The following is a 25,830-nucleotide window of genomic DNA, read 5'->3' on the forward strand; positions in this document are numbered from 1 at the left end:
GTGGGAGGGTTGTTGCTTTTGAATGTGAAGGTAAATGATGGAGCCTCGCTACAAATAAAAAAAAAAAAAAATCCTTAATTTTTTTTTTTTTTTTTCTTCACAAAAGGGGCTTTTCTCTTTGTTGTTTGCACACTTTCTTTTCTTTTACTTCTGTCTTTCTTTGTTACACTTCTTTTCTTTCTCCTCTTGAGCAAAGTTTAAAGGAATATGCGCTTTCTTAAAACGAAACAAAAAAATGTGCTGAGCACCGGACTGGTCCCTTCCCTCTCCTCCTCTGTGTTCCCTCTCTTTTCTCTCCCTCTGCTTGTTTACCCACCTTAAATAGCTCAGTTTAAATGTTTTTTTTTCTTAAAACGAAACAAAAAAATGTGCTGAGCACCGGACTGGTCCCTTCCCTCTCCTCCTCTGTGTTCCCTCTCTCTCTTTCTCTCCCTCTGCTTGTTTACCCACCTTACGGTGCTGTCATAGCTCAGTTTAATCATGTTTTTTTTTCTGTACATACTATAAATATATATATAATAAAACAAATAAAAATGACCATTGCCTGTTGTTCCTTTGTGGTATACACACCTTTTGGTGCCTCCTCAGCCCTGTGTATGTGTGTGTGTGTGTGTGTGTGTATGCACATGCATATGCTTGGATGCTCTAGCCTGCACTTGTCTGTGCCTTCATCCCTGTGTGTGTGTGTGTGTGTGTTTATGTATACGAATTCTCCAGTTTGTACTACTTTGTGATTTCATCTGCCCATACGTTTGTTTGTGTTTGAGATGGCATTGATGAGTCAGTGGCGGTGATCACTTCTCTTGCGCGTGTGGTTGTTCCAGCCTCATGCATACAAAATGATGCTGAACAGAAGCCCACCCCCTGCTCCCTTGCCTCAGCACTGATGCCTTATCAGTGTGTACGTGTGTGTGGGTTTCCTGTTTGGCACAACTGATCCACGCACATGTGTTGCTCACCAACATGCAGGTTTATGCAGTGTGTGCCTTCTCTTTGTAAGGTAGAGAGTACTGTAGGATTTGGGCACTCTCATCTGAGTGTATTTGATGCATACATATATGTGTGTGTGTGTGTGCGCATGTATGTGTGTGGAGACAGTTGTACACCTTTGTGTATTTGTTTTTGCCTGTATGTGTATACGGTATGTGAATGGATGTCTGAGCCGTGTGAAGAATTGTCCGTGTAGCTTTGCTGGTGTGTGTGTGAGCTGTAGTTGCATAGTGTCTGAAAAGGCACAAATGACCTTGAGTTATTTTTATCCCAGTAGAGGAGCTGCAGACTAGTTCGACTCTAGCAGACGATCCCCTGGGCAGGGAAATCTGTGTTTGTGTGTGTGTGTACGTGAGAGAAAGAGCCAGAAAAAAAGTGTGTGTGAATGTTTGTGTGTGAATGCATGCACATGGGTCAGAGAAACGTGTGCATAAACATCAGCGGACACCCTCTCCTCCTGGGGATTAGATGACCCTTCCGCTGCCCTTGTGTCACATTTTCACGGAGTGCCTTCGTTTTAACAGCGGCCCTTAATTAAGAAGAGTCATGTGGTGAATTCAAGCTGAATCCATGGCGTTTATGTAATCTCCACGGCTAAGCTGAGATGGAGAAAGCTGCTGCAACCCTTGAGGGAGACTACTAAGGGTCACCTTGTTTCGGTTCCTGTCTTATGTAGTATGTTGAAAAATAAATGAGTTCTGCATTTTAACACATCCCCTTTGTCTGCCTCTGACTCATTGTCTAAGGACTCGCCTAACCCCTATCCCTTAAATCTTTAATCTTATCTAAGTGTGAATTTGCACATTTCAGTATAACAGAATGTGCTTGGACCAGCTACCTCTTGCAGAAGCTGTTGGAAATAGACCACTGACCGGTGTAAATACAATCATCCTAATAAAATGTCCCTCGGGGTGAATAAAGTAACTATCTATCTATCTAAAGTTGCACAGATTATTCTAAATGCTTCTACGTATTGCATAATTCATGCAAGTAATAAAATCATCAGTAAATGACTTGACAACACAGACTACTAAGTGTAGACACAAAGGGAGCATATCATATCCATGAGCCAGACATCGATGCCTCATGGAAATGCACTGGTATAGCAAGGGACACAATCCAAACACCAAACAGTAACTGAACTCCCAGGTTTTCCATTTTACCACTTTATTTACAGATTTCCCTCTCAAAACACCTTTCTGCTCACCCTGTTCCTTCTATTACTTCAGTTCATCGAGTCCATGCCGATGAGACGGTCTCCATTGTCCAGCACTCTGAGCCTGTCCATCTTTTGTCCTTTTCCTCCAACATTGCATGTTTTGAAATCCCTCTGCCACCGTGTCCCCTCCCCTTGTCATTTGCAGTATGTCACTGAGGGGGTTGGGGGGCGGGGGGGAGAAAGCGCTGGGGGTCAGAGGGCTGGTAAGGGTAGAGGGTGGTCGTGTGTCGGGTGGGGGGTATTGGGAGGGGGGACATGGGCGGGTGGGTTGCCTTTCAATCGACAGGCCCCTGAAAGATGAGCCGGACGTGGCCGTGCTCGCCGGTCAGCCAGGTGCCGCAGAAGGGGCAGGCGGCGTGGAAGGCGTGCGTGCCGTGGGGCAGCGGGATCTGGCTCCAGCCCGCCGCCGTCTTCTCTGAGCACACGTGGCCGCACGGGCAGAAGGCGTGCGTGGGCGGCCCCGCGTCCAGGTACAGGCCGCCTTCGCAGCCCATCCACAGCGGCACGTAGGGGCCCACGCGCCGGCACATGGGGCACTCGCGCTCGCCCGTGCCCACGGGCGCCGTCCCCGCTCCCCCGACCGCGCCACCGCCCCCACCCCCGCCCAGCCCCCCGATCCCGCCCATCCCACCCCCGCCGTGAAACCCTCCCCCTCCCCCGGCGGACGAGGCGCCCTTCTCCTTGCGGAAGCCCCAGTTGTGGTAGCCGTGCACGTGGCCGCAGTTCATGTAGACCCAGGGCTGCTTCTTGTCCACGGTGGCGCGCTGCGCCAGGGCCAGGCTGGGGAAGGCCAGCGTGTTGAAGCCCACGGGGCACTGCGGCCGCGCCGCGTTCAGCTCCTGCCGCAGCGACTCCAGCTGCTTGAGCGTGGGCGTGTGGCGCAGGCCTTCCGGCGTCCGCCACAGCAGCGTGGCGCCGCACAGGTCGATCAGAGAGCCGTCCTGCAGCGTGTTGGACTCGTTCTCCACCTGCGCACACAGAAAGAGCAGAGACACGTCTACTCACATGGAATATTCACGTCAGTAGCTCCATTTACTGTTAGCCTTTCAGCATAGGCCTTTACCCAATGCTATTTAATAACCCAATCAATAGCAAAACAAATGTCCAAAATCTACAGCATAAATCCAAATTAGCTTCAATGAAGTGTCCTTATTATGCAACTAGCCACCAATGTATCTTAATGGTCTCCATCAATAACTTGTAATAATGTGACCTACACAAATAGCTCACTACGCTAACCCCCCAAATTAATTAAATAATGAACATAATAATATTATACACTATACGACACAACAATACAGCCCAACATAATACCATTTTTATATACCATTAAACACTTTTCTACTTTCTTGTTTAGTTAAATCATTTGAAGCACAGTGCATTATATTAACATTTCATATGTATGGATTTGCCCTTGCCATGAGGCCAGTTTACAGTGCATTACATCTCCTCTGTCCGTGACCATCCTGGTGCATTTATTAGAATCTCTGGTCTATTCCATCAGTGGCTGGACACCAGCCTGGACTGCACGAGCTTGTTTACTCTGTGCATGCGCTTCCAGGGGAATGTAACCTTGACAGGATTAGAAACGAGATGCCTTCATGTCTGACACAGCTGAAGCACTGTGCTGACACACTCATGTCTGAATACATGGGCATACTCACCTGACCTACATTGGTATGTGATGTTAAATGGGAAGTTTCATTTCAGGGTCCAGGGATTCATGTTTTCTTGACTTGATGTGTATTTTACACAGTGCATTCATTATGTAGAGATAAAAGCTGCCAGCGACTACTGAGTATTCAACTGTTTAGTATGTAAGTATGGACTGAGGCACCTTCAGACCTTTAGTGTACTTTTTCCCACAGCCACTGGGTAGTGCTCTAATCTTTTACTGGTGACATGTTGCCTACACTAAGTCTTGTTCAGAATCTCTACTCAAGCATGAAAGAGCTCTGAACTGACATGACTTGATAGTAGGCACCGGAGGAGGCCGTCTAAATGACCTTGTGAAAGACCGTAGTAACGTTTTTGTTTTTTGTGTGAAGGCACTCCCTTCATTCCTCCTGCCGGCTGCCATTTCATCAGATAATCAAATATGATTTCTTCTTATCGCACTCCAGCACTCTCTGTGCCCTCTCTCTCTCTTCATCTCTGCTCTCTTTCTGTCTCTGTCTCTCACCAGCTTTCCCCGCTGCTGAGCAGAGCGTGTCTCTCGGAGGGCGAAGACGTTCCCGCACACAGAGATCTCCCGCCACACGCCAGGCGCCGGCTCTGACACGAACTCGCCAGCCGGGTGCATCACCAGGACCCCGTTGGTCGTCAGGCCGTCCATCAGGCCGTCAGACGTTCGCCATTTGGCAGCTCTCTCCTGGGGGCAGACACACACACGCACATTACAAAAAACACACAAGAGTCTGGATATATGAAGAGGACATGGGCAGCTTTGGACGACTGAATCCAGAAACCAAGCACGAGTGGCTCCAACAAAGTTTGAACATATGTTAAATCAAGGTTTATCTATTAATCCCTTTGCACCATCTTTCAACCTACCGTATTTTCCGGACTATAAGTCGCACCAGTCAAAAAATGTGTCATGAAGAGGAAAAAAACATATATATATGTTGCACCTGAGTCGCAGGACCAGCCAAACTATGAATAAAAGTGCGACTTATAGTCCAGAAAATACGGTTAATAGTTAATCAGGTTTACATTTAAACCATCCTTTTAATGCTGTTTTTAAGTTTTTTTACATAAACCTGGATTGGATTTAACCCAGACCGCTCCACTAGTTTAACATCTCATTTCAGTTACTTAGTAAATTAAGTAACCACCTCATCTGTTGATTTTTATGACGATGAAGATGGGGAGTGTTGAGTTTTATGACGATGAAGATGGGGAGTGTTGAGTTTTATGATGATGAAGATGGGGAGGGAGAAATGATAGCTTCAGCGAAAGTTCTACTAGGAAGACTCGTAGTGTAGCTTACTCCTCCCATGCTTACACGGAGCCAATCTTAGCTTTGCCTACTTTCGGGAAAGCCCTGCAATCTGATCATTCACTCATTCAATCAGCGCTAGCCTATAGGAATTCAGTGGGCTCTTTAAATATGTACCACCTAACACTGCTTCTGCTTCTCAGTACGCTGACTTTGACGCCCTAGCTCAGGCTTCAGCGTGGACCTGGGCTCTCTGCATTTTACATTCGCCCCTTCTGCCCTCAGTGGCGCTATTTGTTACAATCCTACCGCTCGTTTGCTGTGCTGTTCAAACCTGTCGCCCTTCAGTCAGGGCCACTGCATGTCGCTTCATCGCTAATCTCTGCCTATCGGAGCCAGTCACGCCACGCTGTTGCAGCCTTCAATTCACGATAGCCTACTGCGGTCGCCGTCCTTGCGCAACTCTGTTGCAGGCCCATGTCGTGTTCGCAACAATTTCTCAAGCTTCAGCGCCTGGTTGGTAAGGTTATCGTGCTCTTCCCAAGCTCCTCGAGCTGGGCTACACCCACAGTCATGCAACCTGCTTGCCAACGATATTCGGCGGGCAGCAAACTGACTTGTCTGACACGGTTTAACTTTCACTTTTACATTACATTACATTACATTACATTTGGCTGACGCTTTTTAACCAAAGCGACTAACAACATGGTAAACAGTACGTTTTTAGAACAATTCTCACAATTTTAGGACAGTTTAAAAAAACTTTAGAGTACAGTAAGAATAAGTCGCCGGTGAGTGCTGTTTTTAGCAGTTACTTGTCAGTTTAAAACGGCTGGTGAGTGCTAGGATCAGTAAGACTTGTTGTAAGTGTTGCTATGAGAGTAGATGTTCTCTAAAGAGCTGGGTCTTCAGGAGTTTTTTGAAAGTGGAAAAGGATGTCCCTGCCCTTGTAGGAACTGGCAGTGTGTTCCACCAACGAGGAACAACAGATGAGAAAAGTTTGGATTGGCTTGAGCGCACCGGGTGGTAGAGCAAGACGTCGTTCGCCAGAGGAGCCTTGGCGGTCTGGAGGTAGTGTAAGTCTGTAAGAGGGCATTCAAGTAGGTGGGAGCAGAACCGAGACTACTTTGTAGGCAAGCGTTAGAGACTTGAATTTGATGTGGGCCGCCATAGGTAGCCAGTGTAGCTGGATGAGCAGCGGGTAACATGTGCCCTTTGGGTTGGTTGTAGACCAGGCGCCCGCCCGCTGCTTCTGGATCATCTGAAGTGGTTTCACTCGCGCAGGCTGGGAGACCGGTCAGGAGGGCATTGCAGTAGTCGAAGTCGCGGAGATGACTATTGCCTGAACCAGAAGTTGGGTAGCATCTTGAGTCAAGTAAGTCCTGATTTTCCATTATGTTGTAGAGTGCGAAACGGCATGACCGGGCGACTGAGGCAACATGATCTGAGAAGTTGGGGGCGCTAGTGTGCAGTAATGGAGTAGGGTCACGCTTTGTGGAGCTCCGCAATTTCCTCTTATTTTATTGAAAATATACTGCATCCATCGTTTTTATGTCATAATTTGTCATTTAAGTTGTACTTTTAAACTAGTGGGCTCAGTTTGGCGAAAAATGCAAAGGAACAAAGCTCAAAACCAGAAAAACAAACTCTCCGCTGAGGCTAGCAACGAAGCAATACTAGCTGCTATCACTAAGCAAGGAGAAGAGCAACTAGCTAAGGTCTCAAAGCTAGTCGATGATCTGAAAAAGTCAATGGAGGGACGCCTTGATTCAATCGATGCAAACTTGGCCACGCTTCAGCACAAACATCACGGGTGGAACGTCAGATAGATAGCATGGACGGGGCTCTTACAGATGCCGACCACCGCATCACAGCACTAGAGACTACATGTAAGGAGCTTCAAGTAGCCAACGGCCGTCTCAGTGCCAAGCTAAATGACCTAGAAGGGCGCTCTCGAAGGCTCAACATTAGGATTGTTGGTATCAATGAGGGTGAAGAGAATGGTCGCCCAACTGAGTTTGTGTCTCAGCTGATTTCAGAGATACTTGGTCAAGAAAATTTCAGTAAACCGGTCAAAATAGACAGAGCACACCGCAGCCTAAAGCCAAAGCCAACTGGAGAGGAGCCGCCAAGGGTCATCATCGCCAAACTTCACAACGACAGAGACGTGAGAAATATCTTACGACTAAGCCGACAACGTGCACCGCTCAGTTACAAGGAAAAGAAAGTATCGATATTCCCCGACTACACTGCAGATGTGGTAGCACAACGCCAATCCTTCAATAGTGTCCGAACAGGCTGGCTGATGCCGGAGCCAGCGCACCCATGCGCCTATCCAGCTAAACTTCAAGTGACCTTCAAAACAAACTGTGAACATCTTTAACTCACCAGCAGCTGCAGAACGGTTTGCCAACTCTATTACAATTGACAATGAGGCAGTTTAGCTGTCTGTGTATCTTACATTATCCATAGTATTACACTTACGTTATGTGTGACCGATTTGCGCTAGTATTTTGTTGCGCCATATGTGTGCCTGTTTGCACTGAAGCGTGTTTTTGACTCTCAGTCACACATTCATATTGTAAATTATTTTCAATTGCAATAGATAGTAATTCTCTGTGCTGCTCGGTGTGACGTTGAGCCCACCTATCAAACTATTGAGTCCTTCACTTTTTTTTGTTTTGTTTTTCTTTTTATTGCAGTACACGATGTATATTACAATAGAGGAGAGCGCGGAGCTGTCGGTTTAGTTTGGCCTTTAACCGGCTGTTTAGTTGGCTCTGTTACCCAGCAGTCTCCTATCAGGATTTGGGATGTGCCGCTTAGTTCTCCGTTGCGGCTTTGGGGTTGTTGTGGGGTTTGTTTAGGTGTTGTTTGTTAAACTGCCAGATTATTATTTTTCATGTGTCAGTCCAAATTGTCTGTCATACTTTTATTTTAATGCAGGATAATTACTCAAGTAGGTCGGGAGAGAGTCCTATTACTTTTACCTCCTGGAACTGTAGAGGTCTTGGCAAAGCCCTTAAGCGGGGAAAAGTTTTCACATTTAAAGACCCTGTCATCTGATATTATGTTTTTACAAGAGACCCACATTCGCCCAACTGAACAGAGGAGACTGAGAGCTGTATGGCTGTCTCAAGTTTACCAATCCACCTTCTCTTCTAAAGCTAGGGGGGTCGCCATTCTTATTCGTAAAACAATTCCATTTATATTCAAATCCATGATTACCGACCCAGGTGGGAGGTATCTTCTTGTCACAGGTACAGTTAACTCTGTTCCATTAGTCCTTTTGAATATTTATGCCCCCAACTTCGACTGCCCTGACTTTTTTTGCAAAGTTTTCAATCTTGCTATGGAACATAACACTCACAATATAATTATTGGAGGAGATTTTAACTGCTTTTTAGATCCTCAGGCAGACCGCTCTTCTAAAGCAGCCCCACAATTGAAGTCTGTATCTGTACTCAATAACCTGATTAAATCACTTGACACAGTTGACATATGGAGACATCAGCACCCTTTAAGACGAGAATACTCTTTTTTTTCTTCTGTACATGGTAGCTTTTCCAGAATCGATTATTTTTTAGTAGATGCTAGACTAATATCTAGAGTCATCAGCTCCACATATCATAATATCTTAGTTTCAGACCATGCTCCTCTGTCCATGAAGATTAATTTTAATCTCCATGCACGTCCAGTACAACTGGAAGTTTAACTCAACACTGAACTCAGATAATAGTTTTTCAGAATATATTTCTAATAGGATGTCAGACTTTATACTTATTAATGACAATGGTGCTGTCTCTGATTCAACTCTCTGGGAGTCCTTTAAAGTTGTTATGAGAGGCCACATCATCTCCTATCAGTCAGCTAGTAAAAAGCTAGACAGAAACGTCTCTCTGAAATTGAAACTGAATTGACTGCTGGAGGATTCCTACCGAGAGTCAAAGTCTGACGATATTCTTAATAACATCTTGAAGATAAAATATGAGTACAACCATATTCTTGGTGAGCAGGTCAGGCATTATATTTGTAAGTTGAAACAAAAGCACTTTGAGCTGGGTGAGAAAGCGGACAAGCTGCTAGCTAGGCAGTTAAAAGGGGTGCAGGCAGATAGGGCGATCCATAAGGTCTCATCTTCTACTGGACAGTTGCTAACTGATCCTAAACAAATTAATGATAGGTTTTTGACTTTTACTGTCAACTTTATGCATCAAAGTCAAAGGCCACTGATGTTGAGATCTCAGACTTTCTCGACACATTGACATTCCAGTTCTAGATGATGTAATAAGACAGGAGCTGGATTCTGATATCACACTGGATGAAATCAAAACAGCTATTCGCTCCTTTCCTAGCGGTAAGGCTTGTGGTCCTGATGGATTTGGCATAGAATTCTATAAGGCACATATAGAAACCATTGCTCCACTCCTTCTGCGTATGATAAACTGCTCTATGAAGGCGGGGATTTTTCCCAGCACTCTTTATGAAGCTCATGTGTGTCTTCTCCTGAAAAAAGACAGAGATGACACTGATGCCACATCATACTGTCCCCTAAGCTTGCTAAATAGCGACCAAAAAATTATTGCAAAAGTTCTTACGAACCGATTAAGTCAATATATCAGTGCTCTAATCCACCCAGACCAAACAGGTTTCATTCCAGATAGATTCTCCTTCTCTAACACTCGCCGCCTGTTAAATACAATGTACTCTAATAAGTTACCCCATGCTGCTGTTATATCGTTAGATGCCCAGCAGGCCTTTGACCAAGTTGAATGGAGATACATGTTTGCCGCTCTTGAAAAATTTGGCTTTGGTGGTAGATTTATGAAAATGTTAAGAATGCTATATGCATGTCCTAAATCCTCCATATTGACTAATTATGACCGGTCCAGCCCCATTCCTGCTGGGCGTGGCACCAGGCAGGGGTGTTGCCTTTCCCCCTATGCTTTTGCCTTAGCTCTTGAGCCCTGGCAATAGCTATTAGAGCCAGCCCCAAATCCGTGGGATAATTTGTGACACATCTGAGTGCACTATAGGCTTATATGCAGATGATGTGATCTTGACCCTGTCAGATTTTAGGACATCCCTGCCCCTTGCTTGATTTGATAAAAGCATTTGGTCAATTTTCTGGATTTACTATTAACTGGAACAAAAGTCTATTCATGCCCCTATCCGATGGCCTAGACTCTAAATATCTTGAGGAGCTACCATTTAAAAATTTCCACTGATCAGTTCAGATATTTGGGAATCAATATCACCAAAAACCCCAAACTTCTCTTTAAATGTAACTATAATGATTTGACAGACAAACTTAAAACTATGATAGACAAATGGAAACTTCTCCCTCTTTCCTTAATAGAGTGTGAATATTATCAAGATGATTGTACTTCCAAAATGTATTTATCTTTTTCAAAATGTACCTATTTTTCTTACAGCTGCCTTTTAAGTCTTTAGACTCTATCATTTTGCAATTTGTATGGGCCAATAAGCCTCCACGCATCTCTAAAGTACACCTGCAGAAGCCTACAAATGAAGGTGGTTTGGGCCTGCCTATTTTAGTCATTATTACTGGGCCTGTAATGCCAGAGCATGGGTATTCTGGAATCATGCCTCAGCCACTGATGAGGGTAACCTCTGCCCGAATTGGCCTGTGATCGAGTCCCACAGGTCAAAGACTGTTGGAGCTTCCCTCAGTGCTGTTTTATTTTTCAAATCCAAATTTATCCATTAAACAACTAAAGGTGACTTTATTTTATCAAACTCCTTGAAGATTCTTAGGCAAATTAAGGGTGTGCTGAATCTCCTGAGCTTTCCTTTTATGCTCCCATATGTCATAACCCTTCTTTCAAGCCAGGTCTAATGGATTCAGTGTTTACACACTGGTCTGAAAAGGGAGCTTGCTACTATTAGCGATCTTTATATTAATAACTGTTTTGCATCTTTAAGCTCAACTTCAGGAGAAATATGTGCTACCGTCTACCCATTTTTTCGTTATCTTCAAATTAGAAGCTTTGTAAAGGAGTCAGAGCCACACAACACAAATTTTACCAACTTCTGACTTGTAACCCCACGTCTAAAGGTCTGATTTCACAGTTTGTAGCCCTCTTTCCATCAGTTACCTCTTCTCTTCACATTAAAGAAGCTTGGGTTAAAGAGACCGGAGAGGAGATTTCAGATGGGCTATGGTTAATGGCATTAGAGAGAATCAAAGCATGTTCTATCAATGCCAGACTTCAGCTTATTCAGTTTAAAGTCATTCACCGACTGCACTTCTCAAAAACTAAACTTAATAGGATTTTCCCTCTGTCTCTGCCACCTGTGATAAATGCAAGTCCAGTGATGGGACTCTGAGTCATCTTTTTGGGCATGCCCCAAGCTCAAAGGTTTTGGGATGATATTTTTCAACTGTACAGTGTCATATATAAAACCCCATTAAGACCTGACGGCCTCTTTGCAATACTGGGTTGCTCCCTTTATTCAGTGACTCTCTCCATTGATCTACAGCAGGCCCTTATGTTTGGTATGGTCATAGCCAAAAGGGTTATTTTAAGAGAATGGAAATCAGCGTCCCCACCTTGTTTTAAGATATGGCTGAATGATATGGTATCCTGTTTGTACCTGGAAGAGCTGGGCGCTACACTTTGTCAGATACCCACATAAATTTCAGAAATCTGGGGGCCTTTCACAGACCATATTAAGAGAGAAATGTCTCAGGACGAGGTTTAATGGCATACGATTTTTGTTGTACTGTATAATGTGATTTATTTTCCTATGCTTATTATGTTAATTGTTTTCATGTAAATTGCTTGCTGGGACCTTGCCCTTGATTTGGGCCTCTTTTGACCTCATCTGGAACTCTGTATCTTCAAAACCTGTGCACATTCTTTTCAGTTTTTTGGACTGGATTGCATAGATACATAGTGGTATACTTTATATGAACTGGCAGTTTGTTTTGTGTTGTCTTGTTTGGTGTCTGTTCATGAATGTAATACAGAAAATCCTTAAAATAAAATTCTTAAAAAAAAAAAGAAGTTAGTTGGTTGTCGAGAACAACTCCTAGATTTCTTGCAGTCCTGGTCGATTGAAACAGACAGGGAGTCAAATTTGATGTTGATGTCGTGGTGTATGGTAGGTTTAGCTGGGATGACCAGCAGTTCAGTCTTTGAGAGGTTCAGCTGGAGGTGGTGTGCCTTCATCCATGTAGCTATGTCTGAAAGGCAATCTGAGATCCGTGCTGAAACCAGGGGGTCGTCAGGTGGAAAGGACAGATAGAGCTGTGTGTCGTCTGCATAGCAGTGGTATGAGAGCCACTTAAGCCTCCTTACATAATTCCTGCTGATTTTATAATCCTTGCGATTCGTGCTGTAAATTGCTGGCCTGCACCACGCTGCCGTTGAACCCAACCCTGTATTAAGACCTGTTTATTGATGTTCTACACTCACTGTGGATTTATCTCGATGTCTACCTTGGTTGGCGTCGTCCAAACCAGTTATTATTTTTGTGTAGCCTCTTAATTTGCCTGCGCTGCTTTCGTTGGGCTGCATAGGCTTTAGGCTGGGCTACTCGTCTGCTGGACCTTCGGTTCAGGTATCACTCCTTGTGCATGGCTGCGGGGAAGCCAGTTCATCGTTGCATTAGTTTAATCATCTGGGATTGCGTCCCATACCTTCTGGTAGGAAGTCTACCACGGCCTTCCTCGGGTGATTCTCTGCATGCACTTGCCGTTGCTCAAACTACTCTCAGCTACGATCTGTGATGTCCCAGGTATGCGTGACATCCCGGCGTTCTCAGCTATCTGGGTTCTCAATTTTGGGGGTCTTACACCAAAGCTCGAACCAAAATGACGCTGCCCCTTGGGTCATCAATTGCCAGTATATGTCACACAAGCTATTATCTAGGCAATAATAGGTGTTTTCTTTCAATGCCCGTATTATGTCAGTGTTCATGAGCTGACACCACAGTGTGGGCTCATGCCCACATGGTTGAGCTTTAATTAAAAGCTGTGTCATTTGTGTATGTAACATATCCTTCTAATTAATCTTTTGTATGGTTAAAATGTCTTTTTCTGATTCTGTATAAGTGTATTGGGTTCCTAGAATTCTATGGCAGGCCTCACTTTGCTCACTGCCCACCAGTGGGTCGCCTTCAGCACTCCATATATTGGTTTTAATGGTTTACCCGGCTGTCCATGATTATGTCGGCAATTTTACATTTTGCTAGTTGTGGTTTAAAGGCGAGACACTACAGGTGAATAGGGTAAAATTTTAACAAGCAGATATCACTATGAAACTTCCCAGTTGATTACTTACATTAATATGAGAAAAAAAATGTATTACAAGTTTGCTGTAATTTAATGTTTACATATGCAAATTAGGCATTATCTAATTAAATATCGCTAATTTGCATACATTTTAAGGCCGCGAAACCTGAGCATTGGATACAGCCAAATTCAAAATTATGTTTTCATTGTGTTCAGATATTAGATGGGGAAACATTTACAGAGGATTTATGAATATCTACTTTTGTTATCCTGTAAATCAGAAAATTATGTCACTAGCCCTAAAAAATGGCTTTTTCCATGTTTTTAGGCATAAAATGTCATGTAAGTCAGGCTAGAATAATATATCAACAAACCCCCTCTGTAGAAATCTTAGACATATAGTTAGGCATAAGTCTAGAAAGTTTGGTGTATGCGTGCTTCTGAAGTGGAGTTTTGAGCTCAGAGTGCGAGTGGAAACTCATTTTGAGAAAACAGCCTTGAAAGACAGCCAATGAGATTCCGTTCTCAGCCTAGACTCGCCTTTGAACTTTTCGCGATTGGTTACTGATACAAAGGAAGTGTCCATATATGGATCACATAGCGTGATACAGGAAAAACAGAGCTTCCCAACGGTAGTACACATGTTATGTTTTTGGACCCGCGATGGCGGAGAGTGCATGCAAAGGTTAGAATGCTAACTTTTTGCTGAATTTAGGAGAAATATACAGGCGAAGTAGACACAATATAATGAAATAAACACCTAAATGTTAATCCGGGACTTTTTGTTGTAGTAGTGTGATAGAATACATGCTAAGGTAACATACTAGCTCAAAATCTCGAAAATTGACCAGTGCATGAAAAAAGCGATGTTTTCACCTGCCGTGTCTGCGCCTTAAATGGTGGCCTATGCTGGAAGTTCGTTGATCCACGACTACCAACGTGGCCGTTGGCTGGTTTTACCGATGGCGATGCTACATGTCACCTGTCTAACCCTCCTTCCTTCCTGGCAGGTCAAGCGGGCGGTCCATCATCACTGGCGGACTCAAGTCTCCTTCAGGCCAACGCCCTTCATGCACTCTCTTTGAACCGGGTCTCTGCGTGTCCGTGTGATTTCAGCCCATCTAGTCACGCCATCAGTCACATTGATTGCTGACTCGAATTGCTGTTTTTTAGCAGGATCCTCTGCAAATAATGTGTACTCTAATTTCCATTCTCAATTTTGCCTTGGCTGTTTTGTTTTTGGCAGATATGCTCACCCGAAGTGATCGCGCGCCAGGAGGGCGTGCAAGTTCCTTTTACATTCTCCTCCCAATCTTTAATTTGCTAACCTCTGCAGGTGCATCATGCCTCCCCTCTTCCGTTGAGGATGCAGTTAGGTCAATGGAGAAGCAGTTCCACATATCACACTAACATCTACTTTCTTACAGGGATGGCAGTGCGGTTCACAAATCACGCAATCGTGTGGATCATGTTTCCAGTTCATACTGGAGGGGTCATCCCTCAGTCTTCACAAATCTCCCCTAAGGCCAAGCGCGCCGAGGATATCTCCTCTTGTAGCACGGCTTAAAACTATCCTTCCTAATCCCAGCACTTATCACCTGTCTAGAACTGACTCTTGACTGTGTAAAACCGGCACTCACTGATGCACTTTCGTTATTGTGCTCTACCTTGTAAATGGTTTTAATTGCACTGGCATTGTGGGAGAATTGTTTTAGCTTTAACCTGTTTGCCGTCCACGTTGGTCTAGGTTGCCCTAGGCGCTGGTTGCCAGCTCACTGTCAGGTTGCCTTGGGCGCCCGGTTGTCCGGCTCATGGCGCTTCGTCTAGGTTGCCCTAGGCGCTGGTTGCCAGTTGCCCTAGGTTGCCCTAGGCGGCTGGTGGCCCTGGATGCGGTTGCCCGGCCGTCATGTCTGTCTGGGTTTGCCCTGGGCTGGTTGCCCAGCTCATGGTTCAGGATACCGCTATCTCGGTCAATGTTAACTGCCTGATTCCAGACCCGGCGCGGGTTGGATGACACTCGTCTGTCATCTGTTTTAGATGCGCCGATGGCCCGCTATATCAGCTACACATATATTGGTTCCCCACGCGATGCAAGGGACAAAGTTACGTGCATCATACTCCTTGCCAGACTCAAGTCTCTCCCTGAGCAAATGCTTCCGTGAGAACTCTGGATTCCCAGGGTACATTGTCAGTCGCTTTGAGTAAAAATGTCCTGGCCACATGGAATGTTAGCGTGAATGCACACCCCTCCCACTCACTCAGGGGCCAGTGCTTGGCGCATGACTAATATAATTTCTGCATCCAGTTAGGCGATATGTATTGCTTATTCTGCCCTCATTGCTACCTTTACTCATTGTCTCTCCAGCAGCCAGTTCTAAACTGTACTATCCTGCCACAGTGGTGCAGCTGGTATAGCAAGCTTCGGCGTTAAGTCATTCTCAGAGCTCCTCTGCACTCTGAGATGCATAAAGTGCCATGGTGGTACCCCAGCACTCATCTGTTCGTTTGCCTCGTCATATTTCAGTAACATATGTTTCTTCCTCCTGTCACATACAGGCATGAATTGTCCTGAAGTCCTTTGTCTTCACGTCGCAAGGTCATGCTTCCTGCATTACTGATGCTGCTCATCTTATTTTGGGGGCTTTCCAAGAGCAGGTGCTAAGGTGTAGCTCACACGCATCCATCTTGGCCTTGGGTCTGCAGCTCATGCATTCATCTCACTCTAGCCGCTGCAGGTGAGCTATCGAACCAGAACACACATCTGGCTTCACAAGCACTAGTCTTCTACAAAACTAGTCATAATGCTTATCTATCCTAAATATTAAACCACATGACTTCGATCTTGAATATACTCAAGCACCCATATCAACTAACTCATTGCTCCGGTCCCAAGCATCTGCAACCACAAGCTCTATTCCCCTGCATTGATCCTGAGTACATCATGTTTAACCTTTTAACCCTAACCATGTTTTGCTTCCCTGGTCCCCGTTCACTGCAGCAAACTACGGCTCACACTTTACCCGATTTTCAGCAGCCATCTAGCTAGCGTGCTGCTTAAATGTAACCTCTCTTCAAAGGGTTCACTTCTCCCTCATTCGCATCGGCGGGCCAAGACTACCCGGCAAAAGGGCTATCCCGTCATCCATCAGGATGCATCAAACTAACTCCTCTTGACATTTTCGATGCTCAGAAGTTGCTCTCCCATGTTAACTCAGGTACCTCATTTTACCTTCACAAATCCTGGTGGCGGTGGTTAAATTCTGGCATTCGCCTTGCACTAATTGCTGAAACATATTGGGCCCCAGCATGCGGTAGCTTGTGGTGATTTAGTCTCAGCCATGGGCATGTTGCCCTTTCACTGATTGCCCAGCTTCGTTCGGCGCTTATGGTTCAGGTCACTTCTCCCGCCCGTCGCCCGGCTCGTGATGCACGTCTAGGTTGCCCTAGACACTGGTTGCCCAGTTTGGTCCAGGTTGCCCTGGATGCGATTAAACCCGGCCATCACATCGGTCTAGGTTGCCATATCGCTGGTTGACCAGCTCATGGTTCAGGTCGCACCGTCGCCCGGTTTGCCCGGCTCGTGGCGTTCGTCTAGGTTGCCCTAGGCGGCTGGTTGCCAGTTCGGTCCAGGTTGCCCTGGATGCCCGGTCGCCCGGCGTCCGCGTTGGTCTAGGTTGCCCTAGGCGCTGGTTGCCCAGCTCACTGTCAGGTTGCCTTGGGCGCGGTTGCCCGGCTCATGGCCTTCGTCTAGGTTGCCCTAGGCGGCTGGTTGCCAGTTTGGTCAGGTGGCCCTGGATGCGGTTGCCCTAGGCGCTGGTTGCCCAGCTCATGGTTCAGGTCGCGCGTCGTGCGCCGGTTGCCCGGCTTCGTGGCCTTCGTCTAGGTTGCCCTAGGCGCTGGTTGCCAGTTCGGTCCAGGTTGCCCTGGATGCCTGTCGCCCGGCCGTCCGTTGGTCAGGGTTGCCCTGGGCGCCCGGTTGCCGACGCCGCATTGGTCTAGGTTGCCCTAGGCGGCTGGTTGCCAGCTTCGTCAAGCTTCTAAATACCACTAAAGCGAAAGCATCGCGGGCCCACTACAACCCTAGGTTATGGTTAACACCTAGCTACTTTAAAATTCTGTCGTCGCCCTGGCACAACGTCTTCACCCGGCCCAGTCATGCTGTTTAATTCATCTTGTATGTATACTAATGTCTCTGCTCCTCTCAGAACCAGATTACTGAGTCACCGCCCTGGCGGGCATCACTCATCCTTTTGGGGTAGGCTCCCCGCCCTGCCTTCATCCATCGGCGGGAGGCGAGATCCGGCTCATCGCTGGGCGGATCCGAGGCGGGCCTACGCCAAAGACTGTTACCTATTCAGGACTCATTCATATATCATGCTTGCATCCAAGTCGTTCCTTTACTAATTAAATCGTTAACTGATTCTATTCTGTCTACTGAGTCTTTCTGGTAGAACTGCAGAGATTGCAGGAGAGACTATTGACTGTTTGCAATTGACAGCCAGATTGTTGCAGTTTCGAAGTTTCCACCGTTCATTTAAGATCTGCAGGTCAAGGTTTAAATTTCAGATTTGGTAAGGAAGTCTTAATTAAGTGGTGCAACTCAACACAACTCAAATTAAAATGAGACCTATATAAACAACTCCTTGATTAGGGTTAAACCAGGATCAATTTAACCTTTGTTGGTCTAACCCACACAAAATGTGAAGATGACTGCTCAGTGTAGGTGCAAAACAAGCCTGAAGGCTGCTTGCACACAACCTCAACAAACTCAAACCAACCCCAACATTCTTAAGGCCAATTCACACCAAAGATTCACATAACACAAAACAATTGCAGAGACGAGTTGCAGTGGTGTGAATTACACTTTGCAAGACATTGCCAACTGTTGCAAGCTGTTTCAAAAGATTTCTCATATTAAATCACAGTTGCATAGTTTTAAAACACTTGTGACGTGTTGTCACTCTGTAAGTGCAGAGTTTTGTCCAAAGGTGGCAGAGAAATACATATGAACTCGGTTTTGAAGAACACCAGTGTGTCTGCACAACATCAGTCATGCTAGTAAAGTCACAAAAAAGAAACACTAATCGTATTGGTGGTTGGCTTATCAACTAGTTGGTTCACTTTGCTGGCCAGGTAGCTAGCTCATATATCTGGCTAAAAGTGGTGCAACTAAAGTGTTATCATTGGTCCCACAGTTTTTTAGGACTCAAGTTGCTGGTTTAAAGAATGTTGCAGCTTGTCTCGTCATGTAACGTCCATGTGAATTGGCCTTAAAGAATGTTCAGAATGTGAATGTTCCGAAAAACAACGTCCAGCTCCACACTGCCCAGACAGTAATTGAAAAGAATGGCTTTAGAACGTGTCACACTCCAGCAGCGCATCCAACAAGCACCAACAATCCCAGATGGATGGTGCACACTGAGCCAACAGCTGGTGTTTGTTGCCGTTTGCTGGGGCAGTATGCAAGCACCATAAGGCTCCAGAGCACCTGAGATGCAGCTGAGGTAAAACGAGCTGAACTGTTGAAAAAGGAAGTAAAAAAATGATGCTATCAAAAGGACTGAAGAGAGAACTGATGCTTGAATCTCTTGAGATCTAAAATGAAATTCTGATTGTGCTCAAAACACCCACACAGACAGACAGACAGACAGACAGACACACACACACACACACACACACACACACACACACACATACATACAAATTGTGGATGTATTGAAGAGTACAGCAATCCTGCAGAAATCCTTGATTGTTAGCCCTCAACAGAAATGTAGCTGTCAAATGTATTTTTCACTGAGGGAGAAAGTGCTGAGCCCACAGGGCCCAGCGTCACCTCTCCCAGTGCTGACTGCTCCTAATGCAAACTCATACAATCAGCCTGTCAGTGGTAACCTGCCCTGCGCACCTGAGAGCCCATTTTGTGTTCAATAGCACTCATAGTCATATCAGTGCACACTCATCCCTTTTCTCTACACATTCAGTCTCTCTCCTGTTCCTCTCTTTCTCTCTCTCTCCCTTCTAGCTGGTGTTCCACACCGGTTATTGTTATATCACTCTCTCCTTCTCTCACTCTCCTCTATGTCTCAATCCCTCTTCATCTGCACATTCTCCTCATTTGCAATGCTAGCATCAGTGACTAAATTGCATTAACATATTTTTGACTCTCTTTCTGTCTGTATTCCTTCTCTTGAATTTTTTCTCTCTCTCTCCATCCCTTCTCTCTGCCCTCCCTTTCTCTTCATCCCTCTCTCCCTCCCTCCACCCCCCTCCTCCGTATGATGACAGTGATCCACGCAGGCAGAGTGTGCCGGCTGCCAAGGACAGTGGCGCGTGCCAGCCTCCCAGTGCCACGCTGGGCTAGCTCAGTTCAGACTCCAGCGACAGCTCTTAAACCCATTATGTGCCGCTCCGCAACCCCCCCTACCCAGCGTGGCACACTCTACTGTACAGAGACGCCTCACAGCGGACGCTCCGCGTTGTCAATTTCAACCGCATCACGTGTGCTGCTGTGTGCCCTTGATAGAGTCCCTGGTTGGTTTTACACAGAGGCCTTTTGACGTCATTGTTGAAGCAAAAGTTGTATTTATTTACAACGTGGCTTCCATTAGCATTGTAAAAATAGTCGGGCAGCTTGCTAGTTCATGCCCCCCACCACATAAAGGTCGACTTTTACATTATGTTGATGTTTTGACTTTCCCTGTCCCTCTACGGCCATATCTGAACATGAAGTCAGAATACTCAGACAAACTCTTGAGGAGGCTGTTATACCTCCTTTAATAGCAATAGATTTAAAGCAATTCATGAAAATTCCTCATATTTGGAGAGTTTATGATAAAATAATTCAGCTTAATGAAGCGTGCTAACTAAACTGCTTATGATGCGCAGCCACAATCCAATAACACAGCCCTTTGCCAAAATGTCACAGAGATGAACCCAATTCAACTGCTTCATTTAAATAAAACAACTTATCAGAGAAAATGATCAGTTTATCTTTACAATGACAAATGATACCTCCTGCTTGTTTTTGTTATTCATTACAAACAAGACACACAATGAAAATGAACCATAAAGCTGCAAAGAGAACATGTGGCTTTCAGCTTTCAACCATAGTGCAGGGACGAGCAGACAGACAGATATCAGAGCCAGTTGTCTCCTCCTCTCCTGTCTGTCTTTCTCCTCCGCCTGGTGGTTTCCCTCCATCCTGGGGCTACCCTACTCTAATGCATGGATGAACAGCCAGCAGAGCCAGCTGTCTCACCCTCTCCTGTCTCTCTCTCTCTCTCCTTTTTTTTCTCTCACCCTCTCTCTCTCTCTCTCTCTCTCCTCCTCCTGTCATGACTGGTGAACTCCCTCCATCCTGGGCGACTCTGCCAGGTGTCGACTCTGTGCCAAGGCTCCCTCTGCATCTGTGCCTGCTGTGCCTTTCACCGCACACACTGTCTTCAATATTTCACTCGCTCCGCAGAAGACCAGGGCTCTGTGTAGCTCTGTGTAACTCTGTGTGTGTGTGTGTGTGTGTGTGTGTGTGTGTGTGTGTGTGTGTCTGTCTGTGTGTGTGTGTGTCTGTGTGTGCGTGTCTGTGTGTGTGTCTGTGTGTGCGTGTCTGTGTGTGTGTGTGTGTGTGTCTGTGTGTGTGCGTGTGTGTGTGTGTGTGTGTGTGTGTAGGAGAGACAGGGAGAATGATAAAGAGAGTGAACGAAGACTAAATGCTCGAAAAGGAGAGCAAGAGTGTGTGTGTGTGTGTGTGTGTGTGTGTGTGTGTAAGAGAAGGTGTTCATGTAAGTGGGAGGGAGCTAGTGAGTATGTAAGCATGTGTTGAGGGTGTGTGAGCATATGTGGGAGGGAAAATGTATGTTTGTTTGTGTGTGCGTTTGTGTGTGCGCGTGCGTGTGTATGTGTGTGCGTGTGTGCGTGCGCGTGTGTGTATGTGCGTGTGTGTTTGTGTGGGAGAGGGTTAAGCGTAGGAAATCTGTCACCTCAGCCTGCACGGATCATACGGCATGTTTTTATGAATGAGTAAGCACCCCCTCTCTCGGAATCCTGTCCTCTCCTCCTCCACCGCTGTGAAGTCTTAACCGAACACTGAACTGAGAAACTAAACTGAAACCGAAGGGATTTCTCTGAGAGAGACAAAAATAAAAAGGTCAACTTCAAGCTCCTATACAGAACAGAAGCCCTCTCAACCCAATTCTACAGCACAGGAATGAATTCTCTTCAACCCACGGCCACAATATAACAAACTAACTCAACCAAGGCCACAATATAACATAAACCAACTCAACCAAGGCCACAATACAATACATAAACCAACTCAACCCAAGGCTACAGTGCAACATATGAACTAACCCAACCTAGGACTACAGAGGAGAGCAGAACCCCAACCCCCACCCTCCCACCCCCACCTGGCCCTTTGTGAGGCCTTGCGTGCCATCCTGCCATTACGCAGCTCTGCCTTATGCCACACGCTTGTAGCGCGCTGACCTGAAAGAGTCTGTGGTCAGTCCAGCACAGCACACTCTCACACTGGACCTTCTGTTCCACCTTGCACTCCCACAGGACTGACAGCAGAGGCTCAGGAAGAAGAACCGGAACCAGAACCAGAACTATTGCTCTGCAGATCACCACTCAAACAGATCCAGATCCACAAGGCCACCCTCTAGGACTCCAACATGGCTCTGCCAATAGAGAGCTTTCTCTGCTGTCCAGCCAGCTCATTAGTCATCCGCTCACATGCATCTCATAGAGAGAGGGAGAGAGAGAGAGAAGAGAGAGAGAGAGAGAGAGAGAGAGAGAGAGAGAAAGAGAGAGAGAGAGAGACAGGTCTCTGGATGCAGGATGTCAGGCTCTCTGTTAGTAGCTCTGATGGTCTGTGTCTGCCCAGGAAAAACAGGAAGTGTGTGTGTGTGTGTGTGTGTGTGTGTGTTGTGAGTGATGGAGATATCTACACAGAGAGGCTTCTGTAGGTCTGGTGTGTGTGTATGGCTAGGCTAAGGTCCAGGAGAGGGGGAGAACAGAGTGTGTTTGTGGGTGACTCAGAAACAGCTGCTCTTTTTCTCTGTGTGTGTGTGTGTGTGTGTGTGTGTGTGTGTGTGTGTGTGAATATGCTAACGTGTCATCTAGAATACACACACTACAAGAGGAGACAGCCTCTAACACAACAGTTTCCACAAAATCCATATCTATATTCACTTCAGCCAAGTAGTCATAACTTGCTGCTAAACATGCAAGCGTGCAACATTTCCTCCACAAACTAACTTCCCTGCATTAAATAACATAATTCTTCTCCACTAGGCCTCAAATTTATGATGTTTTTACATGACCTAATGGAAAAATAATTAACTTTCCTCAGAATCTGGTGTGGGGCTCCACTTAAAAACACAGAAGGATGAAAATTTTAAATTTCTCATGCATTACATAATTAAGCAATGACACACAGAGTTGTTACTGTTTTGATTATAATTTACAGTGACAATGCAACTGAAGAATGAACACATTTAGATCTGAGATATTGGTTTTATAACAATATAAATAGCCAATTGAGGCAATAGGCTCCAAAACAATTATTCCACATAACAATAATAGGCTTCAACACTATCAACCATTCAACAAAGTAATTTCATTACATGTAAAGTTATGATTGAAATAAGCTCTGGTGTTGTGTGTGTTGTGCAGGCTGTAGCTGCATCAACATCATTAGCAGCATTATTGTGATGTCCGGACGGCCTGACTCACCCCAGAGGAAGATGTTCTTGGAGGAGTCGAAGCCGGCGGCGTAGATGCGCGCTGTATAGGGGGCGCTACGCTCACACATGATGCGGCAGGCGTAGCGTGAGATGGTGCTCTGGGCCGACTGGCCGTTGCCTCCTCCACCGCCTCCTCCACCCTCAACCGCTGCTCCCTGACCCCCACCACCACCACCTCCTTCCTCCTCCTCCTCCACTCCCGACTGTGTCTGTCACCACAAAGTCGATCATGCTCTCTGTGGAACGCCCGATCTGAGGAAGGGAGGTGAGGGATATGAAGAGGGAGAGATTAGGGAGGGATTGTGTGTGTGTGTGTGTGTGTGTGCGTGTGTGTGTGTGTCTGTCTGTGCCTGTTTGCCTGTGTGTGTGTGTGTGTGTGTGTGTGTGTGTGTGTGTCTGTTTGCCTATGTGTGTGTGTGTGTGTGTGTGTGTGTGTGTGTGTGTCTGTTTGCTTATGTGTGTGTGTGTGTGTGTGTGTGTGTGTGTGTATGTGTGTCTGTCTGTGGTGGGTGTGTGTGTGTGTGTGTGTGTGTGTGTGTGTGTGTGTGTGTGTGTGTGTTTTTGTGGCTTGTTGGAGCTCTCGTGGGGCTGTTGATGACATTCTTGCTCTGGTTTACAAAGAGTGTTGCCTGAGGTTCAGTTTTATACACAAAACCATGATACAGGCATCACATAACATGGAAGTCACAATTTTAAATGAAAAGTAAATTTCATACCATCTGGTTAGAGCACTGACAGCTACATAAAATGAAATGAAATACTGCAAGGTAACAGCAGGGCTTCTGTTCAACTAGCCATTTAACTATGTAAAAGCACAGTATCTTTAATCAGAAGATAACATGTAAAGTAAAGACAGATATCGGCCCCTAATTTAAATGACGGCCAAAGTGCAAAGTCAGGCAATGAGGAAATCGTGGTCTATTTAGACTAGACTTAGCTCAGCATTTAAATGAGGGCTCATAGTGTCATAGTGTATTTTAGATTGTCCAGGTCTGGTCTATAATCAACATATAACCAAAACATTTACTGCAAGTTGGGTTTTTCAACTGCTTTCTCTTTCATTGCCACTATTTCTTTCAAAAGTTCAATGTGTATTCTCTCTTAGTTGTGATGACTCTCGCACTATTATGCCTCTTAGAAACGACCTTTGTGCTTGCCATTGTATGTCTGTTTGGTTGTTTCTTTGGGAAACTGGGGAAGTGCTTTGCTAGTTTGCCATGTTCTACTTGCAGAAGGCTGGAGGGCTCACCTGGAACATGTCTGTGTTGGAGTCATGCGTGTACTCCACGATCACCGACTGACTCCTGGATAATGTGTAGGAGATACTGTGCTGGCTTTTGTTGCTAAGGGCCTGTGAAACGCACGCACACACACACACACACACACACACACACACACACACACACACACACACACACACACACACTCACACATTATGTAACTACTTCCATTTCACACAACAGGGTAATGTTGTAATATCTGTGTTCTGCATAGTTTAAAAGCTCCATGAGATGAATGAGCCTGTTTGCAGTTTTAAGCATTATGCAACACCACTCTGGTGTGCTGCTGTGGGCGCGTTAGTAGGACTTACAGTAGGCTACGGAGGGTGGTAACTCTGCAACACTGTTCTTTTTTATCAAATATAACAGCCTTTGCCACTTTATAACAAAGTCATGTAATAATCTTGAATAATCTGTTAGCAGTAGATTTTGAAGGTTAAATCTTATATAACGTATTTCATATTTTTTATTTATGTTATATAAAAACGTTCACTTCTGTAATAAATTATATTTATTTAAAATAAACAGTCACTCTTGATGCTGGTTAGAAGGTCACTCAGCCCACTTCCTTGACCTCTCACCTTTGACACCAGAGGAGTGGAGACGTTGTGGATGACGTCCGGTTTGACACCGTTGGCTTTGGGGCGCTTGTAGAGGGCCAGCCGACTCCTGCGGCGACCCTTGTCCCCATTGGCCAGCGACCCATTGTGCCTTGGCAGAGGAGAGAGGAAGAAGACAGATATTTATATTCAGGCAGCTTGTTGTATCCAAACCAACTCACACACACACACGACACACCACAGGGAAAAAAAGCCGATTTCCCCATGACTGTCACATGCTATCGTTGCACAACAAACAAAGACAAACTATGAGGACACAAAGAGACACCACAAGGAAGAAGTGTGAACCGGACACCCTGGTGTTGTAAACCCAGACATGTGGAAGAGCGCTTACCCTGCCAGGCGGGAAGAAGTGGCACACAAACACACCGATGAGCCCTGGTGTTGTGGAACCCTGAACCAGCCATGTGGAAGAGCTATACTGTGCATTGCCCTGTGTAGGATGATACCAGCAGCACACCGCGTGGACTGGGCTGAGGGACTTACTGTACGTTGTGGTGTGTTTGTGCACACCGACTGGGCTAATTGCATACAAGCACGTGGACACATGCCCCCCAAGACCAAAGAGCACCACAGCGGAAGGACTGTTAGGCCCCTGGCTGCCTCTGCTGTGTGTGTGTGCTGAGTGAGATGACATTGGCCAGAGCTCTGCACGTGGCACTCCACATGCCCCCCCACTCTACTCTACTCTCTACCACACACCAGCTCCACATGCCCCTCTACTCTTACTCTCACTCACACACCACCGTCTCCACATGCCCCCCACTAACCTGACCCACC

The 25,830-nt window shown here is 45.8% G+C and overlaps 1 protein-coding gene across 1 annotated transcript in view; it reads right to left on the reverse strand.

Annotated features, from left to right (window-relative positions):
• Nucleotides 1–2,128: 2,128 nt before the first annotated feature.
• Nucleotides 2,129–25,830, reverse strand: part of peli3 (pellino E3 ubiquitin protein ligase family member 3) — a 28,078-nt gene continuing 4,376 nt past the window's right edge. The window contains 7 exon segments of the mRNA XM_048236350.1: nucleotides 2,129–3,177; nucleotides 4,392–4,580; nucleotides 17,273–17,286; nucleotides 23,128–23,329; nucleotides 23,331–23,402; nucleotides 24,400–24,501; nucleotides 25,012–25,141. Coding sequence (XP_048092307.1) covers nucleotides 2,485–3,177; nucleotides 4,392–4,580; nucleotides 17,273–17,286; nucleotides 23,128–23,329; nucleotides 23,331–23,402; nucleotides 24,400–24,501; nucleotides 25,012–25,141 — 1,402 coding nt within the window. The 3' untranslated portion in view covers nucleotides 2,129–2,484.

Source organism: Alosa alosa, chromosome 24 (genome assembly GCF_017589495.1).
Source record: "Alosa alosa isolate M-15738 ecotype Scorff River chromosome 24, AALO_Geno_1.1, whole genome shotgun sequence".
Classification (NCBI taxonomy): domain Eukaryota; kingdom Metazoa; phylum Chordata; class Actinopteri; order Clupeiformes; family Clupeidae; genus Alosa; species Alosa alosa.